Here is a 22335-nt window from a genome sequence, read left to right as displayed (position 1 = left end):
GAAAATTAATCTAGAAAATGATGCAGAGAAAACATCTTAAATAAATATATAGGATCGTTGGCAGTTGTAGCTGGACTGGTGAACTCTTGAGCATTTTATGTACAAGCATACTTCAAAAAGTTCTGGAAAAATTGTTTTATGGAAAAACTATAGACTTCAAAATTTTGCACCTGAATTAATATGTATCTTCTATTCAGGTGTATGCTTGCAGAATCCTATGATCATAAAACGTCATATGAGCATTTTTCCTTTTTATGATGTTTCCAAATCTGATGTTATTAACATTACTTTAGTTGGACCACCATTAGTCTGTAAACTCAACGTTCCAAGCACAGTCGTGTTGCTCCTCTTTATCAACTCACATTGTTATTTTTCACAAACTGCCTGAAATATTAACCTTTATATGTGAAGATATTTCAGGAAGTTCATGGAAAATGTGTATTGAGAAAATGCCATGCATAGATTTAAAAATTGTTTTGCATCAAAATAAACTTGTAATTCCGTCTTCCCCCAAAATTTCTTAAATACACTCGTAAAAATGCATACAAACACAGAGGTGGCTGTATGTGAATGCTCACTGCTGGAAAAGGAAATTGCTTTTTGATACAGTAAACATAATAAAGTTTTTTAAAGCTACAAAATAAATTTATAAATTTAATTTAGTAAAATCTTACTTCTTTAGAGAACTCATATTACCTATATGTTCAATTCAAAAGGTGTTGAAATTGCATTATTTACTCAAATTAGAAAGAATAGCAGAGGGCCTGGTGCTACAGCTCAGCAGCTGGATCCTCATCTTGAATGCACCGTCATCCCATATGGGCACCGATTTGTGTCCTGGATGCTCCACTTCCCATCCAGCTTTCTGGTTGTAGGAAAGCAGCAGAGTATGGCCTTGGGACACTGCACCTGTGTGGGAGATCCAGAGGAGGCCCCGGGCTTTGGACTGGCTCAGGTCTGGCTGTTGTGGCTTCTGGGAAATAAGCTAGCCAATGGGAGATCTTGCTCTATCTCTCCTTCTCTCTAAATCTGCCTTTCCAGTAAAAACAAATAAATCTTTTTTTTAAAAAGTGGATTACAAACTTACCAATAAACAGGTAGATAGACAAGTAGTTAATTGGTAGATAAATATGATATAACATGACCTCTATTTTGATCTCACAAGAAAATGTGTCATCTATGGCAAAGTTCTTGGCACAAACATTTGAAGCTTTTCCCCTTCGATAACTTATTGCTTCTTAGCTAGTAATAGCAAATTGGTAATAAAATGTAAGCACAAAACAAATCATGCATGTTTCACAAAATTTATTTATAGCTAAATTAGATAAAAATTCAGAATTAAACATATAGTTTAAGAAGAGGGCCTTTGGACCAGTGGGTAATGTGTGTGCCACATATTAGATTGCCAAGGGTTTGAACCCAACCTCCATTTGCAGTCTAGCTTTCTGCCACCCATTCAGGAAACCAGAATGAAGTTCCCAGTTGCCTGGCTTTGGCTTGACATAGCTCTGGGCATTTGGGGAGTGAACCATCAGATAATTTTTTTTTCTTTCTCTTCCTCCCCCACCTCTTCTTCCTCCTCCTCTTTTTCCTCTGCTGTCCCTCCCTCTATCTCTCTCCCTTTCTGCCTTTCAAATAAATGATGAATAGATAGAAAATTTCAAAACAAATATTTTTAAGAAGTAGCAAATGGAAGCAAATATAAACTTTACTGCTCTGCAGCTTTTCCAATGATTATTGTTCTGTAAAATACTCTAATAAAATTACTGATTAATTTTGAGTAAAATGAAAAATATAAATACTCATTTCGATCCTTTGAGGAGAATACTTTAGAATAGGAAGGGCCATGTTCCTTTCTCAAGAATGCTTTCCGAGGTCTCAGAGAACAAACATCAGACAAAATCCATCCTCAGGAATCATGCAGACACTTCATACACACCGAGGTTAAGTTAGCATAGTCCAAAGTATTAGATATTTTAAACGCCTTTACAATATGCTTATTGAAAAATATGCTTAATAAGTTAGAGAAACGTAACTACACATGCAGAAAAGTACAGGTATGAAGTATGCACATCATTTTAACTAAAAATTCATTACTTAAATTCAGTAAGAGAACCTACATTCAAACCACTTTATCCCAAAAACGATACTTTTAAAAATACCCTTAAAATTTTATGAAGTATCTTAACAAAAATGATTCAAAATGGCTCAAATATATTATGTGAAATTTTATACTTAATGTTACAAAAATGAACACAAAATGTTTAGGAACCTTAAAATTAATACTTACAGGTAAAACATAGCTTTAAAATGGATGATTGAAATGTATCTTGATAATTTGGGGGCCTATAGAACTTTATCATTAAAACAAAAAAATGAAACATAAAAAAGCAAATACATGATTATTCAGTCTTTGTTAAATCATAACAAAAGATTGTTTTTGTTAAAGTTAATGACGATGAAAAACCATCGTTTATGAATCATGTTAATGTTCAAGAAAGCACGCTTGCAAATAAGGGTTTATTATGGAAATTCTAAAACGCTTTTAAATACTAACATTTATTGACTTAGTGTCCTGGGACCAAAAGAAAAGATTCCCAGCAGTATTTATATAAATGAATCTTTTCCTCTTGTGTAACATTATGAGTCCCTTTGGAACACTAATTTTGTACACTACTTCCCTTTTAAAAATTAAGCCATAGGGAGAGCTTACTTCGTACTTAACTGGTAATGTTACATTTTGAAATAGTAAAGTAAAATGCTATATGTTCCTTTTTTTCTGTATAAACATTTTTCTTGTTTTAAGTGTGCTTGTTTTCATACAACTGCATAGCAGAGAGGGAGAGAGAAAGTCTATTCCATTTGTTGGTTCACCCTCTACAGGCATGCAACAGCCATGACTGGACTAGCCTGAATCCAGAAGCCACAAACCATCTAGGTAGTCCACCTGTGTGGAAGGTGCCCAAGCATTTAAGCCAACATCTGCTGCCTCCCTGGGTGCCCTAATAGAAAGCTGAATAGGAGCCGATAGCCAGCTGAAACTGGCACTCTGTAGGGGTTGTGGGCTTCCAAAATGGCAACTTGACCATTGTGCCACAACACCCACGCTTTACATATTTATTTTCATACTATACAAAATAAGACACTGTAGTTATTTGAATCAAGAGTGAACTGTGTAAGACATCAAGCCAAGCCAAAATTGGGGACTGGAATGGGGAAGTGAGGAAGAAAAACACCCATAAGCTAAGACAGTTTTCTAGTATGAATCATAAGGATGCTATCCCGAAAATTCCTAGCAGATATGCTGAGAAAATTGAGTCAGTGATCCAATTAATGCATACTTTATTGACAGAAAACACACATATCTGTCATTATATATACACTGCTGTAGGGATTCATGTCATTAAAGAGAACTCATACCACAGCTACCAGAGGAGAGGTCTGAGTGGCCTTAGTCCAATGCTCCCCAGCAGATCTGAATTGTCTGGATTATTGCTGTCATCCTCAAGTTTGTAGTTTAGCTTAATAAAAAGGCTGCATCTGTATTGTGACAGAATGGGACTAGCATTCCAACAGTGCTTCCATATGGTGGATTGTTGTCTTTCACACTATGGGTGATAGTCTATTAAGACAAGTTTCCCTGTGTATGATACTCAGCTGATTTCCCTTCTCATTGGGTTTCTTGTACATCAAGCTAAGTTTTCATTAAATATGTTGTTAAGTAGGCAGGAAGATAATGGAAAAATATTAGTTTGACCTTGAGAGTTAAAATTAATCATGTATGGTAATTCAGTTTAGTAAAACACTAAGTCTGCAATTGTTGGAATTGTATCAACATCCAATGTGGTAAAAACATAATACAAATAATTTTTTGCTCTATGATTAAAATGAGTGATTAATATTGAAAGACTTTCAGAGTAAATACTTATTAAGAATGTCTATTAAACAGAATGTTTTCTTTTGTCTTTTTCTAGCCAATTGGTGCTTTGAACCCAAAGAGAGCTGTGTTTTATGCAGAGCGTTATGAAACGTGGGAAGATGACCAAAGTCCACCCTACCATTACAATACACATTATTCAACAGCAACATCTACCTTGGCCTGGCTTGTTCGGATTGTGAGTGTCTTCCTTATGTGACAGTTTACCTTTGGTTACGTGTACATAAATGCAAAAAAGCAAAACAATTAGATTAGATAGACATAGAATAAAAAGGAAAGCTTAGAATCAGATAGGAAATGGTCAACTTAGACTCACATATACCTTACCAGGTAGGACACAAAGGTAAGTTACTCCTCACTAAGGTATTGAAAATTTCTTTGCACACCCTTCCTAAAACTGTTCTACACCTCAACTGTGGACATATGCCTTGTTAGAGTTACAAGCCAGTTTGGACTATCCTAAAATCCTCCAAGTTCAGTAAAAATTATGCTTCAACACTATAAGCTGCTAAATACAAAAATGAAAAATAGACACGAGACAGCTGAATAGTACCCTATAGCCATTTTAAGGTGTATAACAGCTGGTTGTGTAAAACTAAAATAGAAATGTCAATGAAGTAGTCACAGGATGTGGTTAAGATCTTGCATTTTCTAACATATTGGGTACTCAATACCATGTCAATTAACTCCATGATGTAGTAAATTGTTGTTGATGTTATGTTGTGCTTTTAATTGGTCATGATGGTACTCTGCCAGCTCTTCTTTCAGACCAGAGATGGTCTCCCCAAGAAGCTGTTGGTTTTATCTGGATAATTAGATGCTGTACTCTATGCATGGTACATGCTTGCAATGAAAAATCACAAATGGATTTGAACTGTAATATTTCAACAAGGTGGAGGAATCCATGATGCAGGGAGGGTACAGGGAGGGGTTGGGGAATCCCAGAGCCTATGAAACTGTGTCATAAAGTGAAATGTAATTTAAAAAAGAAAAGACAAAAGATAGTACCTTCATATTCCCTCAAAAAAAATTTTAAAAGACATAAAATTTTTTATTTCTTTTTAAGATCAAAGTTATTTAATTAGTCTAATTTGTCCAGTGATTCACCTTAATTATGTGAATTTGGATTAATTTTATAAATTTTTTTTCAGAGCTAGATTTTATTTTGTTTTAATGTAGCACTATTACACATTAGAAGCTCTATTTCTTTTTTCTGTTAACTTTTAGAACATTACATTTGCATCGTGGCCTGCTTACCACTATGAAGCAAAGAGGACAACGTGACACTATCCCCCAGGGGTGCAAAGATGCTTCACATTGAAGCCAGTAGCATAGCAAGCTAGTCCTCTGCTCTGCAGCACTGGCATCTCATATGCGTAGCAGTCTGCATCCTGGCTGCTGTGTTTCTGATCCAGCTCCCTGCTTATGGCCTGGGAATGCAGAGAGAGATGGCCCAATTGCTTGGAACCCTGCACCCATGTGGGAGACCCATACAAAGCTTCTGGCTCTCAGCTTTGGATCAGCATAGCTCTGGCCACTGCAGCCATTTAGGGAGGGAACCAGCACATGAAAGATCTCTTTGTAAAGAGATCTCTTTCTCTTTTACAGAGAAAGAGGAAGGAAGGAAAGAAGGAAGGAAGGAAGGAAGGAAGGAAGGAGGGAGGGAGGGAAGGAAGGAAGGAAGGAAGGAGGGAGGGAGAGAGGGAGAGAAGGAAGGAAGAATGGAAGGAAGGAAGGAAGGAGGGAGGGAGGGAAGGAAAACAAACCTGTCTTTCAAATAAAAATAAATGAATCTTAAAAATTAAAGTACTTCAGTACTTTTACAAGTATTATAATTGAAACTGAAATATAACACAAATAAGTAAATACTTTGGTCATGTTTAGGTTGAGAATTGACTTTTTTTTAGGTCAGTTTTTTTTTAAGATTTATTTTATTTTTAGTGCAAAGTCAGATATACAGAGATGAGGAGAGACAGAGAGGAAGATCTTCCATTCGATGATTCACTCCCCAAGTGACTGCAACTGCCATTGCTGCGTCAGTCCGAAGCCAGGAGCCAAGAACTTCCTCCAGGTCTCCCATGTGGATGCAGGGTCCCAATGCTCTGGGCTGTCCTCAACTCCTTTCCCAGGCCACAAGCAGGGGGCTGGATGGGAAGTGGGACCACCGGTATTAGAACCATCGTCCATATGGGATCCTGGCACGTGGATGATGAGGACTTTAGCAGCTAGGCCACCTGCTGGGCCCAAGAATTGATTCTTAAGGACAATGCATATTTACTAAATGGCAGATGAGAAGTATTTAACTAAGAGCTGGGTGCACAATAAACATAGGTTAATAACAGGGACTTTTAGCAGATTCTAAAAGAGATACTGTAGATTCTTTCAAAAGAAATAAAAGAAAAAACTTCTGGACTAAGCCAGAATGTCCTCAGAAGTAATAGTTCTTCTGTCTCCTAGAACATGACATTGAATTTTCTCAGATGGAAAAGGGAAATGATTAGGCTGCAGCAGAAAACAACACTGAGGTTTGGGCTGAGATTGCGCAGTGCGCAGCACAGAAAAGGGCCTCAGGAAGTGCGTGTTCTCCTCTGTTTGACCTTTGTTATATTTCCTATCACTTTGAATATGTATCTTTTCTAACCACAGTTACGTTCTGAGTTTTCCCATGTTTTAAATGGATGAGGAAAAGACAAAAGCTTTAGGAGTAGAATGACTTATGAAAGTTCCTATGAGGGTCAGCATCATACCTCAACTGACTAATCCTCTACCTGCAAGTGCCAGCCAGCATCCCATATGGGCACCAGATGTGTCTTTCTGCTCCACTTCCTATCCAGCCTCCTGCTTGTGGCCAGAGAAAGCAGTGGAGGACAGCCCGGAGCATTGGGACCCTGTACCCACGTGGGAGACCTGGAAGAATCTCCTGGCTCCTGGCTTTAGAACAGCTCAGCTCCGGCCATGTGGGGAATGAACCAGCGAATGAAAGATCTTTCTGTCTCTCCTCTGTAACTCTGCCTTTCCAATAAAAATAAGTGAATATTTTAAAAATTAAAAAAATTTTATAACTAAGCAAACATCATTTGAGACAAGAACAAAGGGGTTGTTAAGAAGAAAAAGGAACAGAGAATTGGTGTTTGCCCAAGATGGAGTTTATTGTGTAAACACTGAAAGACAGAAAAGGGTGTTAGTGTCCTCGCAGAAAACTAAAAATATGATGACATATACTGGCTTCAGTAGTTCCCTGTGAATTTGGTTTCCACTGGTAAAATGGCATTCAAATGTATGCAGTAACCTTGAGTTGTATATAATTAGAAGAAAATTTGCTATCATCGCTTTATATTACAGTGCCTAACCCGAAATTTTTAAAGCCCCCAAATGCCAGCATTTTAATTTGTGTAATTAATGTTACATGTTTAATTGTTTTTGTGTTTTTTCTTTCAAGTTAGTGTTTTTCTGGCAAAATGATGAAATAATTAGTTAGTTACGCTGACGCACACATAGAACATGGCTTCACCAGCCTATGTTGGATGAATAAATATAAAAATTTCTTAATATAGCACTTGCCTTCCTGTGTTAGTAGGCCTGAACCAAATGAAGAAGAAAAGCCTTGCACTTATCTCAAAAGTAACAGAGAGACACAAAGTAAAAACTATTCTCCTCAATAATCAGAGCTTGAGAGATCAATACTCACGTATAAACAAATAGATTATCAATTCCTATTAGTCCTTTTCTACTGGAACTGCTGGAGGCCTTCAGGAATAATGAGCATATATGTCAGTGGTGTAGTAGGTGGCTGTAAAACGGCTGTTAATCATATCTTTTTAAAAGTTACTTAAAACAGTGAAATGTGGATTCTTCATTATTCCCTGATTTTTAGTGCCTCCAGATTCATAAATGTTGGTATCAGAACTAAAAATAATTTTTCAGCTTGAGATTTCTTTTCTTTATGCCCGTCAGTGCCATGCTTGGCAGGTCTTTGTTAAGGGTTTTATAGTTTAGGCTGAGGTAGAGATCAGCTCAGCTTTTCGTGGCAAGAAGTAAGGCTTTGCATGTGTAAACAGGTCTTCACTCACATCTAGTTAAAAAGCACAGAGACAAGTCTGATGCCTCTAAATTAATCTCTGCCTACCACCTCCAGAGAAAACAATAAATGCCTTACATCAGCATCCTAGAATAATGAAGAAGGGAATTCTGAAGTTACACCTTTTAGGTATAATTTCTATCAGTGGTTAAAAACACAAAAGAAAAGCTATGTCTGATCCTCACTTTCCTATATTTAATTTCCCATTCCCAACATACTGTGTTCGTCAATTTTTTGTCACTGTAACAAGGGATCTGAAAGAGAAGAGAAATGGCTTATGCGGCATACAAATTTGGAGGTTCTCCTTTCTGTCCAAGAATGTATGACCCTTTTGCTTTGGCCTATTATGAGTGGTAAATATCAATGGTGGAATGCAGATAGAGGAAGGCTCATGTAGCAAGCCAAGAAGCAAAGAGAGAAGTTGGGCCCAATTCAGGTTTTATAACCAACCTTCTTGCCAGCTCTCAGGTGGGCATAGAACTACCATCCAGGGGTGTGATCCCCAGTGGCCTAAGGATCTCTCTAGCCTCACCTTACCATAAACTGTATATTGTGTTTCTATAGTCTGAATACCTTTTACTTATGATTTTGAGGTCTAAATAACTGCATTAATTTTGGAGCTAAGTCTTATTGAGACTATAACAAGTACAAGTCTAGATACATTCAACAAACATTTACTAAATGCTGTGAGCCAAGCATGGTACTAAGGTTACATGTATGAGTAAAATCTAAGAAATTTTAAGTCTACTCAGAATGGAGTAAACTGGCAGTTTGGTGGGAATCCCAGCGTTAAATTATTGCACAATGCGAAGCAGTTGCTTCTTACTTTCCTATTAATTTGATTTGATTATTTTGACAGAGGGGTAGACAGAGATCCCATTAACCATTTCACTCATCAGATGACCACAATGACTAGGACTGGGCCAGGATCAAACTGAGAGTTCAATCCAGGTTTCCCACATGGATTTGAAGAGCCCAATTTCTAGGGCCATCATTGCTGTCTTCCAGGATTCAGATGAATAGGAATCTGGAACCAGGAACTGGAGCCCAATGGCAAATCCAAATACTCTAATATAGAATGTTGGCACTGTAACCGGGCCTCATAATAACCAGGTCTAATGCCCACCCCCATGTTAGTCATTTTGTAATGATAGCTAAGGCTCTCTTCATATTACTTTCTTTAATCTAATTCTCATAATTTCCCTTAAGATATTGTCAGTCCTAGTTTTTATAGGTGGAAGAATTGAAGAGAGTTACTCACATAATTACTGGAGTTTAAGTAACTTGTCCAAGAAAGGTAGTTATGCCAAAATTCACACTTAGATCTGTCATATTTCATCCAGTTTACCATTGCTACTTCTAGAATAATGGTATTCCCATTTTAATTTGTTTTAATTCCATGATCAGATTATTGCATACACAGCCTTATTTTTTATTGTTAGTTGAACGTCTTCAAAGAAAATTGGTCAAAGTCATATGGTAGAATTATTAGTCATAAATTAATTTTGGTCACATCTGTTTGTCTCTCGCATCACTTAAATTCCTAAAGAGCAGGGTGGGTTTCCTAGATGCATATCTTATTTCCAGGTGAATCAACAGTGCTGCCTCTACCACCTGCATGCACTGTATCTTTCTAAATCTTACCTCTTGCATCATATTTCACTATCATCCAGCACTGAACAGGAAATATTAACTATTTTACACAAGATTGTAAGAAAAAATCACATATTTAAAAAGACTGAAATGTGGAAAATATGAGCATTATGTTGCTTGGCAATGACATATAATTCACCCTGGACTTAACAAAGTACAGGAACAGAAATGTGTTCATATTTATTACAATTTTAATAAGAAATCTATGGTAAGAATAAATACTATTCAATCCACTAAAATTTGGAAGTCAAGTTAATGACATAAAAAAATGCCTCCCTCCCAACATAGAAATCACAGAAAAATTAAACAGATTGAGGCATTGCAATATAGTTATTGCCAGTTTTCCAACTATGGCAATACATACTACTTGAGCGACACTATGATTTCCTAAGGGAATAGTTACAGAATACAAGAAAGAATGGAGCTCAGTCATCTCTATTGCACTTGCTTTATTTTCTTCCTTTCATCAAAGGGATTATATGTTGAGCAACTTCTGTGTGCCAGGATTTACTGTAAGTGCTGCAGATAACACAGTGAAGAAGATAGATATGAGACCTGTTTCCTGTGGGGAGTAATAGACAAGATAGCAATCAACTATATGACAGTGTGATAAATGCATCAGTGCTATTTAGGAAGCAAACGCTACTATTTGAGCATATTGGGGAGTCTTAGTAAATCAAAGAACATCTTTCAGGAAAAAATAGCGTATTGGTTGAGACTTATATGATAAATAGTTTAGCCAGATAAAGATACAAGGGAAAGGAGTGAGTCTATATGAGGCAAAAGAAGTATCACACATGAGAACAGAAGTGGAGCAAAAATGGTCAGACCTTACAAAATGAGTAAGAGAATGGGGAGAGGGTTGGAGCAGGTTTCAGACCACTCAGGCCGTTTGTTTTTTTCTTCAATTTTTTTTCTTTTTGACAAAATAACAGTGCAGGCTTCCTTCTGTATGCTCCAAAGAGCTATTGAAGAGTTTTAAACAAATATTTGAAAAGATCATTAGATGGATGCTGTAGTTGTGCCATTGATCCAGACAGCATCTCCTAACACGTTGGTGTGGAGATCTTACCAAGAACACAGAACACTTCCCCTCAGTAGAATTTCAGATACTCATGTTTTACAAAAGAACAAAGGCAGCTGTGCATATAATGATAACATTCTGGATTTTGCATTTTATTTTGTTTATTTATTTATTTTTTTACCTAGGAACCTTTCACAACCTTCTTCCTCAATGCCAATGATGGGAAATTTGACCATCCGGATCGAACCTTCTCATCGGTGGCAAGGTCTTGGAGAACTAGTCAGAGAGATACATCTGATGTGAAGGTAGGCTCTTGAATTTGTTGATATTAATTAATGCTATTGCAAAATATGTTGAGATTTTGATTTCTTTTGTTTGCATGTGTAGCAGATTTTATTTTGCAGCTTTGTTCTATCATACTAAAATTATATGCTACACCTAACATCTTTAAAAGGAAATAACTTTGAGCATCATAGAAAATGGTTCTTAATTCTTTTTTATTTCTCAGGGTTTTCAAGAAATTCCTATCTAATTTAGATCGAATAATCAGGAGATGGAAAGGATAGCCTATAAATTGCCTTTCCTGCTGTTCACTCAATATTTGGCCCATTCCATAAAACACAGCAGGAATTGGATTTGACCTTAATGTGTCATATTGTTATAGCTTGCCCAGCTTTGGGTTTGCTTAGCCTGAGGCAATTAATAAAGCATTAATGACAAGACCCATTTAAAATGTAGGCTTTTCTGCACAGCCTTAGCTTTTACTTGACTGTGCCTGGGGACACTATGCAACAATACACATTAGATTAAAACAACACACACATACGATAGCCAGGAACAGCCTGAGAGAAGAGTTGTACAGTTGGTACTATTTAACTATTATTAAATACAAGGATTTTGTTTTCATTTGTGCAGATTTTAAGCCTTTTTAAGGGATAAGAAAAATATTGTATTCAAAAATATGCTTGTTCTCTCATCTTTCCCCATTTTTTTTCTGCAAATACAGTTATATGATGAAGTTTTTCCATAGGTAAATGTGTTTCTTATTTTAAGCCCCTTTTTCTTCAATACAGCTTTTCCCCCATTACTGTCACTCAATATAAAATGTCACAGTGTCATTCCAATTAGGATCTGTAGCCAACAAAAAGTAGTGAGTGGAAGTCAAAATTCTCTTTTACTTATTTGTGCTTATCTATTGCATAAGATTTGTAAAAAGCAATTATAGTATTACATGCCACAAGAAAGCTGGATGAATACCAGTTATTCAGTTCATTATCAAAGCAGGAAACACAGGAAATGGAGCCCAATGTTACATAGCATATCTTTGTGCTTTATTTATTGTCATAAAAGTTCACATAAATTAATATTACCATGTAAAGCAACATAACCATAATCAGAAAAAAGAGCACTTAACATGCATCCTCACGTTAAGTTCTGAAGGCCCACATTTTTCCCTTAACAGTCTTCTAACTTTAGTGAGTAATTAAAATATCCATAAAGTATCATTTGTACCAATTTTCAGCTAGTAAATTCAAACATGTAATCTATTATTTAATAAGTATGAAAATCAATATAGAAAATGAGAGTCCACAAACACTCATTAAACAAAAGGATCTAGTAGTAGAAGAATATTAATAAAAGCCACTCAATAAAATTTTATATATGAATTAAATGCCTTTATATGTATTTGAAGGCTTCCTCTCATGTTTAAGATTGTTTATATCTTAAGTCAGAGCTGTTTCATATTATATAAAATTATTTTGAGTGAAAATACCTGCCTGCTGTTACTTTATACCATCACAAAAGAAAATGAACTTTTCGATTTAGTGCAAAGATTCCCTCTCACATGTCCACACCCACAATGGGTCATTTGTTCTCATTTATCTGTAGAGTTGCAGTGTTTTAGAACTTGCCTTCTCTGCTGAGACTATTGAATTCAGACCACCAGATGTCTCAACTAGCTATAATTTGGGCTTTGATCACCAATGCCCAGGTACCAGGCTACTGAGTCTTCCAACAGTTTTCCTATTGGGAACCATTTCACATTCACATTTTGTAGGTAATTGTGATAGTGTGGACTCCCAGGGTCTGTCAGGCAGGACAAAGACCAACATGGCTCTCACCGATGTGAGAGGCTCTATGGTTGTGTTCTCCAGCAGTCAGTCATACTGAACAAACATGTTCTTTTTTTTTTTTTCTTTCAAGACTTAATTGGTTCATGAGGAGCTCATTTCCCCAGCTTGACATTACACAGATTGCTTTCATTTTCAGTTTTCTCCTACCACCACCTCTGAACCTTTCATATTGTATGATAATTTATCTGGACTATCTCACTGTGAAGCTCTATCTTTTGTTTTTAAAGGCTGCATCCAATATACAAAACAAGTTATTTATCCTTATAGTCTTAGGTTGATGGAGAATTTGTCTTTCTCTCTGATTGTTACTATCAAATATGAGGGAGAAATAAACATCCTTACACAGACAATTTGATGGACTTTGTGTATACATCAAGGATAATTTTTATTAATGAAGCTGGTGGGTCAAAAACTAGGTAAATTTTAAAGTTATGAAAGATAATGCTTAGCTGATATCCTCAAGATGCTCCTCACTCCCTGTAGCAGTATGAATGGATCTCATTCTCACATCATCACTATTGTAATAGTGGAATTTTTGTTGAGCACTTAGGAAGTGAAAAAATTCATTTGTTCTTTATATATTTTGCCCATTTTGCAGTTGGGTCATATGTCTTGCTCTTACTCATTTAAAAAACATACTTGAAATTACAGAATATTGTATTGCAAGTGTATTTCAGATGTGTGTGTATGTGGAAGAGAGAGGACGAGAGAGAGAGGGAGAAGTCAGCTGAAATGATCTTTATAGCAGCAGAACTTTAGGTTCTGTTGAGAGGCATGTTAAAGAAAGGAGAATGCTTTTTTGGAAGAAGGTGATGATAATGCTAATTTTCTAAATTAATGTTTTAAAATATTGATGAAAGAATATGACATTTTCCTCTACAATAATACCTGATTTGGCATGCAAGCATATTGTATGTTAAGCCCATTTCTTTTTATCATAACTGAACTGTGTTATAGATTTTGATATATTTAAATGGTTTATTTCCATTTACAAAAATGCAAATTATTTGTATGATATCATAGAGTCCTATAATAGAGAACAAGAATGTAGTAGGTGGTTTTATTCTGTCTGTTACTGTCACTCTTTTCCTCTGTTAATGAATGCAAGCTGGGGCAGCAGGCCTCGGGTGCAATCAGACCAGTTAGTTTCCACTTTATTTATTTTCTTTTAATTTCTCTTCCCTAGTCTGGTTACAATGACATTCGCCTCACTGAAGTTCTTACACTAATTTTCCTTAATGCCTTCAAAAGTTGTTATATTACTTTTTGAATAGCTACATAGATGTCAGAAAAGGTAGCTGTGACAAAATGTCATTAAGGTGACATAGTGTAAATTAATACAGTTAATGGAGGTGCTCACCACTGACTCATTGACCCATTATGAGCTCTTTGGAATTAATGAATGCCAGGGCATCAATCTTTTGAGTGGAAAAAAAAGGAAGAAAAGAGATGGCAGCTTTAGAACCTTGCAGTGAATTATATTAGAAAAGTGAAAACGTCTGGGTTGGATTTGTTTCACTAGGAAGCCGTAAAATGGTATACTCTCTCAGCAAAATGTATTAAGCTGAAATGTCAGATTTGATGCAATAGGTATACAATTATGATAGTGTTAATAGTGGTCTTCTATCATTCTCAGACATATTTTCAAGTCCAATTTCTCAGCAGCTTGAACTTGTCATAAGCCTATAAATTAGAAATTATCTTTGAGGATATTTTCTTATTTTTGACAGAACACATATAATACTATTAACTATACCGTGGGGTTTTAGTGTAGCTGTTAAACTAGAAATAACATTACAGACACAAAATGCCTGTTATGAAATTCATTTTGCATTGTTTTAGAAATTTTGGCATCTTTGCAAGGTTATGCGTTTTGACATTTTTAACTACTTGACTGTTTTCTTTGAAGAGAAGCTGATTAACAGAAAGCTCTGAATGAAAAGAGAGTAAGCAGGAAAATGGTTGTCTTAAGGCAAGCCAGTGTCTACTGTGCTTTCATGGGGTGTACTTCCAAGCCGTAACTGTACATCTCATTTTTTTAGTAACAGTTGATAGTATGGAAATATGCTTGCTTATTCATTACTTGATACAGCCTGCAAAAAAAAAAAATCCTTAGATATAGCTATTGCTATCTTTCTTCTGTTAAGGAGATTCCCAGCTATTAAGTGGTTTGTCTAAGTTTGAACTTAGGCAAGTGGAGAGGGAGCTAGACCAGCATTGAATGCACTGGGTCATGTCCAGTGCTTTAGTGAGTGTACGCTGCTTCAGTTCTTTGTAATCATCATCTTATCCAATCACACTGATTTGGACTAATTGGCCAGTTAAGGAATATTGTAATCATCCATTGCCATGTGACAAACCAACTTGAAACTTAAAAAAATATGTATTTATTCACTAGTCTGCAGTTGAAGCAAGGCTTATCAGATACACCTTGCCTCTGGTCCTCATGGGGTTATCTGGAGTGGTCTCTTACTGTACAATCTTTGAGGTGACTCCACCCATACATCTGGTATGGCTGGAAGAGCAAAGGGCTATCTTGTCATCTCTGTTCTGCCAAAAAGATCACCACATTTTTCTTCTTGGTAACTGGCACCAAGACAATTTTAAAGAAAAAGAAAGAAATGACACCTGAAGGGCCACTTGATGCCTGTCCCCAGGATCACAGAGTGTTTTTACCTCTAAAACATTCTACTGGTCAAAGCATATCACGTACTCAGCCCAGATGCAGGGAGAGGAGAAACAGAGTTTGTCTCCTGGTGAGATGTCTGAGTAAGTCTGTAAAATTCTTATCTTTTAATCGGATTTTAACAGCCCCCCCTTAATTTGGACACTCCCATATGACCATGTTTTATTTGTAATATTTTGGAACTGGTCTTAGTCTTGAACCTATTTCTTAACTTTGCGAATATTTTACCAGTGAAAGAGATTGTCTCAGACCCTTACATTTCATAAAGTAGTGCATCAGAGCCAGTTTCTCCTTAGCTTGTCTTTCTTGCCACATCTAATCTACAAACTGTTCAAAGAACCCTTTGGTCACACAGCATCCTGCCTGGTGGTCTCCTTGGCTGGAAGCCCAAGTTTAGTTGACACTTTCTGTGTCTTAGAAAACTGGAAAAGATAATCTTGTTCATTTTTATACCACTACACAACATGGTTTGCTTGTCTTCAGCTTCCAATACTAACTTCCTTGCATACCTTCCACACTCAACTGGAAACCTCCTCCCCACCCTTCTAACTTCTGCCTGCATCCTCATCGCAAAGCCACTGCCACCTGTTTTAAGTTTTTATTTCAGTTCAAGTATTTCACTTCAAGTGTAGATCAAATCACCCTAAAACGTTTGGGCTCAAAACAAAACCAATTGGTTTGTTTGTAATTGGATAGTCAGAGGTAACTCATCTCTTTACTAGACACGATGATAGTGGCATCAGCTTAGCCAGGGCCAGAAAAAAACCAAAGTAACTTTGCTCACATGTCCTATGCCTCATCTTAGGTAATGGAAACACCTCACAACTCTCTAGGTTTGTCTGCATCTTACAGAATCTCTCTAGTAAAATAACTACACGACTTTATGTGATAATGACTTCTTGGTGGACACAAGCAGAAACTGCAAACCTTTTCAGTGTTAAGCTTTGATAAAAACCCCAAGTGTCACTTTGCCCATTGTGTGTGTTGGAACAAATTAGTTCCTGTGCGGAAAGCAGGGAATAGACTCCATGACTTATGTGAGGAACCTTCACTGGGAAATGCTACGAGGCTAAGGGTAAGGGAGTGAGTTTTACAACAACCTTTGAGAAAATCTTCAAGTTAATGAAGTTCAATAAAGCTGTTAAGTTCCAATTTAATTTGAACCATTCTGTTGAGACTGATTGTGTACTTATACGTAAACCAAAACCTGAAGTGCAAATAGCTTTAAAAATACCCGATTACTCTAGGTTACACGTAAGTTAGTCCTTCTTTCTAGAATACTTAAAGTGAAATGAACTTTAGAAAGTGAACTTTTTCTTCTGTGACTTCTGCAGTTTGGCGACAGTTCTATTGCAGACTTTAAAAACCAGCTTTTCTGCATTTCAATTAAACTCTTTACAATATTGAACCTTTTAAAACTTAGCTAAGAGTAGTTAGATAAGCAAGATAACATTTTTAATAGTGCAAAAATCCGCCCCCCAAAACAAAATGAATTTCAAGTTTCGTCATTTTTCTTTAATAAAATTCTTCATTGAGTCTCTTCCTGTGTTGAGGTAGTCTTCCTGACACCTGCACATCCCTGTAAAGATTTTTTGTGATATTAAGATCACCTTAGCTAATCTGTCCAATAGTTGAATTCTTAATGAGCACCTTCTGTATGCAAAATGTAACACCAGCAGCAAGAAAGATTCAGTAAAATACAAACCTCATAAAACTAGGGTTAAGCTTACTTTTCCCCATACTGTTAATTGCATAAAATCTTATGTTTCCTGGGCTTTTGTAAGTCTGCTCTATTGTAAGTTAATAATCCCACACTTCACATGACCCTGTTCCACAGGAAAGGATGTAAAACTATATAAAGTAACAACACATTGGGTAGTAAATTGAGACTCTTTGGACTGTGTTGTTATGTCGTTGTGAATATAGAGGTGTAATTCAAATGGTTCATCGAAAGTGAGTTTACTTTTGATGCAGAAAAATTGAAGCATTTTCAAAGATTAGATGGAAAATTAACATTATGAAAAAGTATGCATGGGTTTCAGAATATTTTTTGCACCAAAGCAAGTGTCTTTTAATTGTGTTTCTCTAATCATTTTTAAGTACCACCCTTTAACTCTGTCCTAAAGGAAGCTTATTTATATAATTTCACTTTAGAGATAGGTCACAAACAAAAACAACTGATGGAAGGCTACAAGGAAGATCTCTGACTTAGATGAGTCTGTTTCATATGAAGCACCTTCAAGACAAGCAATGCTTTGAGTTCACATTCCTCTCCTTCATTTAGACCTTTTGAAATTTTACCTCTCTTCAGTGTCACATAAGGAACACGCAGTATGCAAACAGCAGTAGCCATTGCCTTCTCTGAATCTCTTACTATTCCTTATGTGTCTTTACTAATATTGAGTAAAAGTAGACGAAAACGGTGTGTCCTGTAGTCACACAGTGAAGTCATAAGATAATAGCTTTGCATTTCTGAATGGGAGCAAATCCATGAGGAGAGTGATGGCTCTTACGCCTTGCAGTGAGTGATCATAATCCGTCAGCAGATTGCCCCTTCAGTGATAGATGGGCGCTGTCATGATTACCCAGTCTGGAAAACAAACTCATTTTAATCATTGCTCACAAGTTTTTTGCTGAGATATCCTTTGTCCATGTCTTTTCCTTCAATTAAGCAATAACATATTGAGCAAGAAAGTGTGTTTGTCTCCTCATTGTTTTGCTTTCAGTTCCGTTTCCAATTTAGTCAATAAAAATTTGCAATCATTTGTATTAATTTTGCAGGAATTCTTTCTCACACAATCCATTATGGTCTTACATCTTGTACAGCCGATTATTAATATAGATTTGCCTCTCAGTGTGTGCCATCTGATTTCCTGCTTCTACACAAGCTTAGACCCACAGCTTGGCTGACTCCCTCCCGCCTTCTTGCCTACCATGGAAACTCAGTTGCAGATGACTGTTCCATGATAAAGCCCTTCATATGTTCACTTACACAATGTTTTTCACGTCCCTCTGGTCTTGTTCATGCTGCCTGCTGCCTCTCGCTCTCTCTCTGCATGCACATATGAGAAGAGACCAATCCATCCTTTACCTATCACTTGATATCTTACTGTAAAACAGATTTGATCAATAACTATCATTAAAATTTTCTCTTGCCAATAAGATAAAATTCAGGCAGTCTTATCTTTGTAAAACTCCTTTCATTATCCAGCCCCATCCACCCTATCCTGTAAGAAGTCAGGTTCTCATCACTTTGTGATACTTCATGACATTCTTTTTGCTTTTTCTCTGCTGTTCATCATAGCCACGTCCCAAGTGAAGTCTTCAACCTTGCTTTCAAGTTCTCCAAACCATGCTCCAATTTTCCACATCAGTCATATGTATACATTATAACCACCCTTTTATACTTCTGCCCCACAGACTAGAGTCTGAATTATTTGACAGAAAGGCAATGTCTTGCTCACTTTTTGTTTTCCGAATACCCATTACAGTATCTGGTGTTCAAAACCTTTATTATACAAATTAATACTTCTCAAGGAAGCATCAAGTGAGTTTTGTTCTATTTAAACCTCTGATTCTTAAAAATTAAGCTTAATTTATCCAGAAAATTCACCTTGTATGAATTTTTTTCAAAGATTGATTTTTATTGGAAAGAGGAGGAGAGACAGAGAGGAAGATCTTCCGTCCAATGATTCACTCCCCAAGCAGCTACAATGGCCAGAGATGAGCCAAACCAAAGCCAGGAGCCAGGAGCCAGGAGCCAGGAGCCTCTTCTGGATCTTGCACATGGGTGCAGGATCCTAAGGCTTTAGGGCATCCTTGACTGCTTTCCCAGACCACAAGCAGGTAGCTAAATGGGAACCCAGGCTGCTGGGAATAGAATCGGCACCCATGTGGGATCCTGACATGTGCAAGACTTGGACTTTAACTGCTAGGCCATCACGCTGGGCCCATTTGTTGATGCTCACAATATGCTAGACAAAATGAGTCTCATCATATTATGATTCACAATTAACGTCATATGAATGGATAATGCTCAGATTCACACAGTGTTGCTAGCTACACTCTTATTTTGCTACACCAGAGATGTTGGTTTTAGTGGGAAAACTTAGAGAAAGCTTTTGTATACTTTTGTTAATAAGTTAATGATCCAATCTGTTTAAGACTCCTATTTCTGATGGTTTTAATTTTTTCTAAGCATCTCAAGAGAAAAACACAATGAGATTCAAATTTCAGGTACTGTGCCATCAAAGTTTATCATATTACAAAAACAAATGACCTATTCTTCTCACAGTGTAATTTAAAGTCAATTTAGCAGCATGTTAATACTTGAATAAAGATTACTTATAGATGGTTTACATTAAAAAAAACTACAAATTTTTTTGTTTCTCATTTTCTCCTAATTGCCTTGGTTTTTTTCCTTTTTATTTATTTATTTATGTATCTTTTTTTGCTCAAAACAAGTGCAGCAAATTAGATCTTTCTAAGATGTTGAAATCAGCTCACGTCAGTATCAGACTTATTTTAAAGTAGCACAAACCCTTTTGTGGATGCTGTGCATCAGTCTCAAGTTTGCATAGGCCAAACGTACATGCAAGTAACGCAAATTATCTTTGTTTCAGTTTACTAAGAACCTACAATTCCAGTAGCTTGCGTTAAATAATTTAAGCTTATTATCATGTTGTACATTGTCTCTTCATTGTGCTCAAGTGGTAGGTATCCAGATTGATTTTGTCAAGTCAGAAAATCAAACTATGAATTCTACAGAAATCATATAATCACAAGTGTAATTAAAAAGAAAAAAATAGAAAATATGTGTGAGTTTTGACAAATACTGACAGCAGGCTTTTAATTTACTATAGCATATTATATTCAGAAAATACTTCAAGAGACTTGATGTAGTTTTACACACATGTGTACTAGTACTAGTGAATTATTCATTTGTATATCGATTTCTCTTAATTTGTGGCAGGATAAGATTTAAAATGCGTAATATTTTATAATGCTCTGCACTATTAGCGCATATTTTGAAGAAAATTATTTAAGAGAAATGTTTGTCTTTTCAGATCCTTAAAACTTCAATTAAGTAATATAGACTTTAAGCAAAATATTTGTATAATTCAATTTATGCTGAACAAGTTACGAGTTAATCGTTTTATCCCTCTGATTTCCACAGAATGGTTTAATGCACTATATTTTTATTCCCGTCAGGAGCTAATTCCTGAGTTCTACTACCTGCCAGAGATGTTTGTCAACAGCAATGGATATAATCTTGGAGTCAGAGAAGATGAAGTGGTCGTAAATGATGTTGACCTTCCCCCTTGGGCAAAAAAACCTGAAGACTTTGTACGAATCAACAGAATGGTGAGAAAGATTTTGTTGTATTTCTTGTTTGTTTTGCTTGAGAAGATAATAAGGAAGTTAACTTATTCTGCAGTTTTGCTTTTAAGTATTACAGATTGCAAATTACAATCTGTAAATCCGAGGTTAAAGTGTAAGAAAAGAACGAAGCATTGTTTATACTGTGGGTTTTTGGCAGCCTTCTGTATGGTTAAGTAGATTTTCTTAAATGAAGACTAGCCTCCTGCTCCTGGTTGCGTTCTGACCCAGTCTTGTCTGTTGCAGGCATCTATTGCAGACATCTGGGAAATAAATCTGAATGTGAAAACATTCTCTGTCTCTCCCTCTTGCTCCATCCTTCGCTGCCTCCCTCCCTCCCTCATGCATTCTCCCTCTCCGAATCATTCTATTTCCCTTATACAGTATGCCTCTGATATTATCCAGTCTTTGTGAAATACTTTGAGATTATCTGGGTTTATGATTCCCAAATGAAATTGTAAATGAGCTACTAATGCAGATCATTCACAGATAAAGCTGTAAGTTCATTCATCTTAAATATATGTTTTAATGGAGGATTTGAACAGTAAGGTGGTTGCTATTAAAGCTCGTTGTGATATTAAAAAAAAATAGAACAGTCTAACCATCTACTAAATATTTCACATTTATTAATTTCCTAATATTTACAGATGATCAGACTTACTAGTTACCAGGAAATATCTCTTACATTTTTCAGGCCTCTGAATGCATAGCAGTACAGACAGGGTAGACACCGGAGGCCAATGCTGTTTGCCAATTCCAGGACTAGGCCACAGTTCCTAAGAGGAGCATACTATACTGTTTTCAGCGGTACTCGTTTGGTGAAGTGTAATAGGTACTTACACAGAGATACTGACAAAAATGTGGGGAGGAAATCTTAGGAAATGGGTAAATTTATGTTAACTTTTTTAAGAAACTGCAAAACTGTTTGCCAGAGTGAAGGCACCACCTTACATTCCCACAAGCAGTGTGTGACAGTTTCAGTTCCTCCACATCCTCACCACAACTTGTTATTACCTATCTCTGTTACAGCCATTCTAGTGGTTATCAGGTAATATCTTACAAAAGCCTTTTTTTTTAGCATTATTTATTCATGTGAGAAGGAAACGGAGCATTCCCATTCACACTATTCATTCTCCAAACATTGACAACATCTGGGCTTTGCCAGGATCCAGGAATTCAATCCAGGTCTATCTCCTAAATGGGTAGCAAAGACCCAACTACCTGAGCTATCTCCCTCTGCCCGCCAGGGCACATGAGCAGGAAGCTAGTGTTGGAAGCAGAGCTGGGACTCAAACCCAGGCACTCTCATATGAAATGCAAGCACCCCAACTATTGTCTTCACTGCTGCTTCCAACCCCTGCCCCTTGTTATGCATTTAGTCTGTATTTTCCTAGTAACTAGTGATGTTGAGCATCTCTTCATGATTTTTGGAAACTAAAATAT

At 36.5% G+C, this 22335-nt stretch overlaps 1 protein-coding gene across 1 annotated transcript in view; it reads left to right on the top strand.

The window, feature by feature from the left end:
* NBEA (neurobeachin) overlaps positions 1-22335 on the top strand; it is a 483658-nt gene that overhangs the window by 397836 nt on the left and 63487 nt on the right. Inside the window, exons 42-44 of the mRNA XM_040991525.1 lie at positions 3975-4115; positions 10878-10997; positions 20725-20877. Coding sequence (XP_040847459.1) covers positions 3975-4115; positions 10878-10997; positions 20725-20877 — 414 coding nt within the window. The remainder of the gene's footprint in view (positions 1-3974; positions 4116-10877; positions 10998-20724; positions 20878-22335) is intronic.

This window comes from Ochotona curzoniae, unplaced genomic scaffold (assembly GCF_017591425.1).
Source record: "Ochotona curzoniae isolate NIBS_2020 unplaced genomic scaffold, NIBS_Ocur_1.0 contig_64, whole genome shotgun sequence".
Lineage (NCBI taxonomy): Eukaryota > Metazoa > Chordata > Mammalia > Lagomorpha > Ochotonidae > Ochotona > Ochotona curzoniae.
Note: the sequence above shows the minus strand (reverse complement) of the source record. Positions and strands in the feature narration are given on the sequence as shown.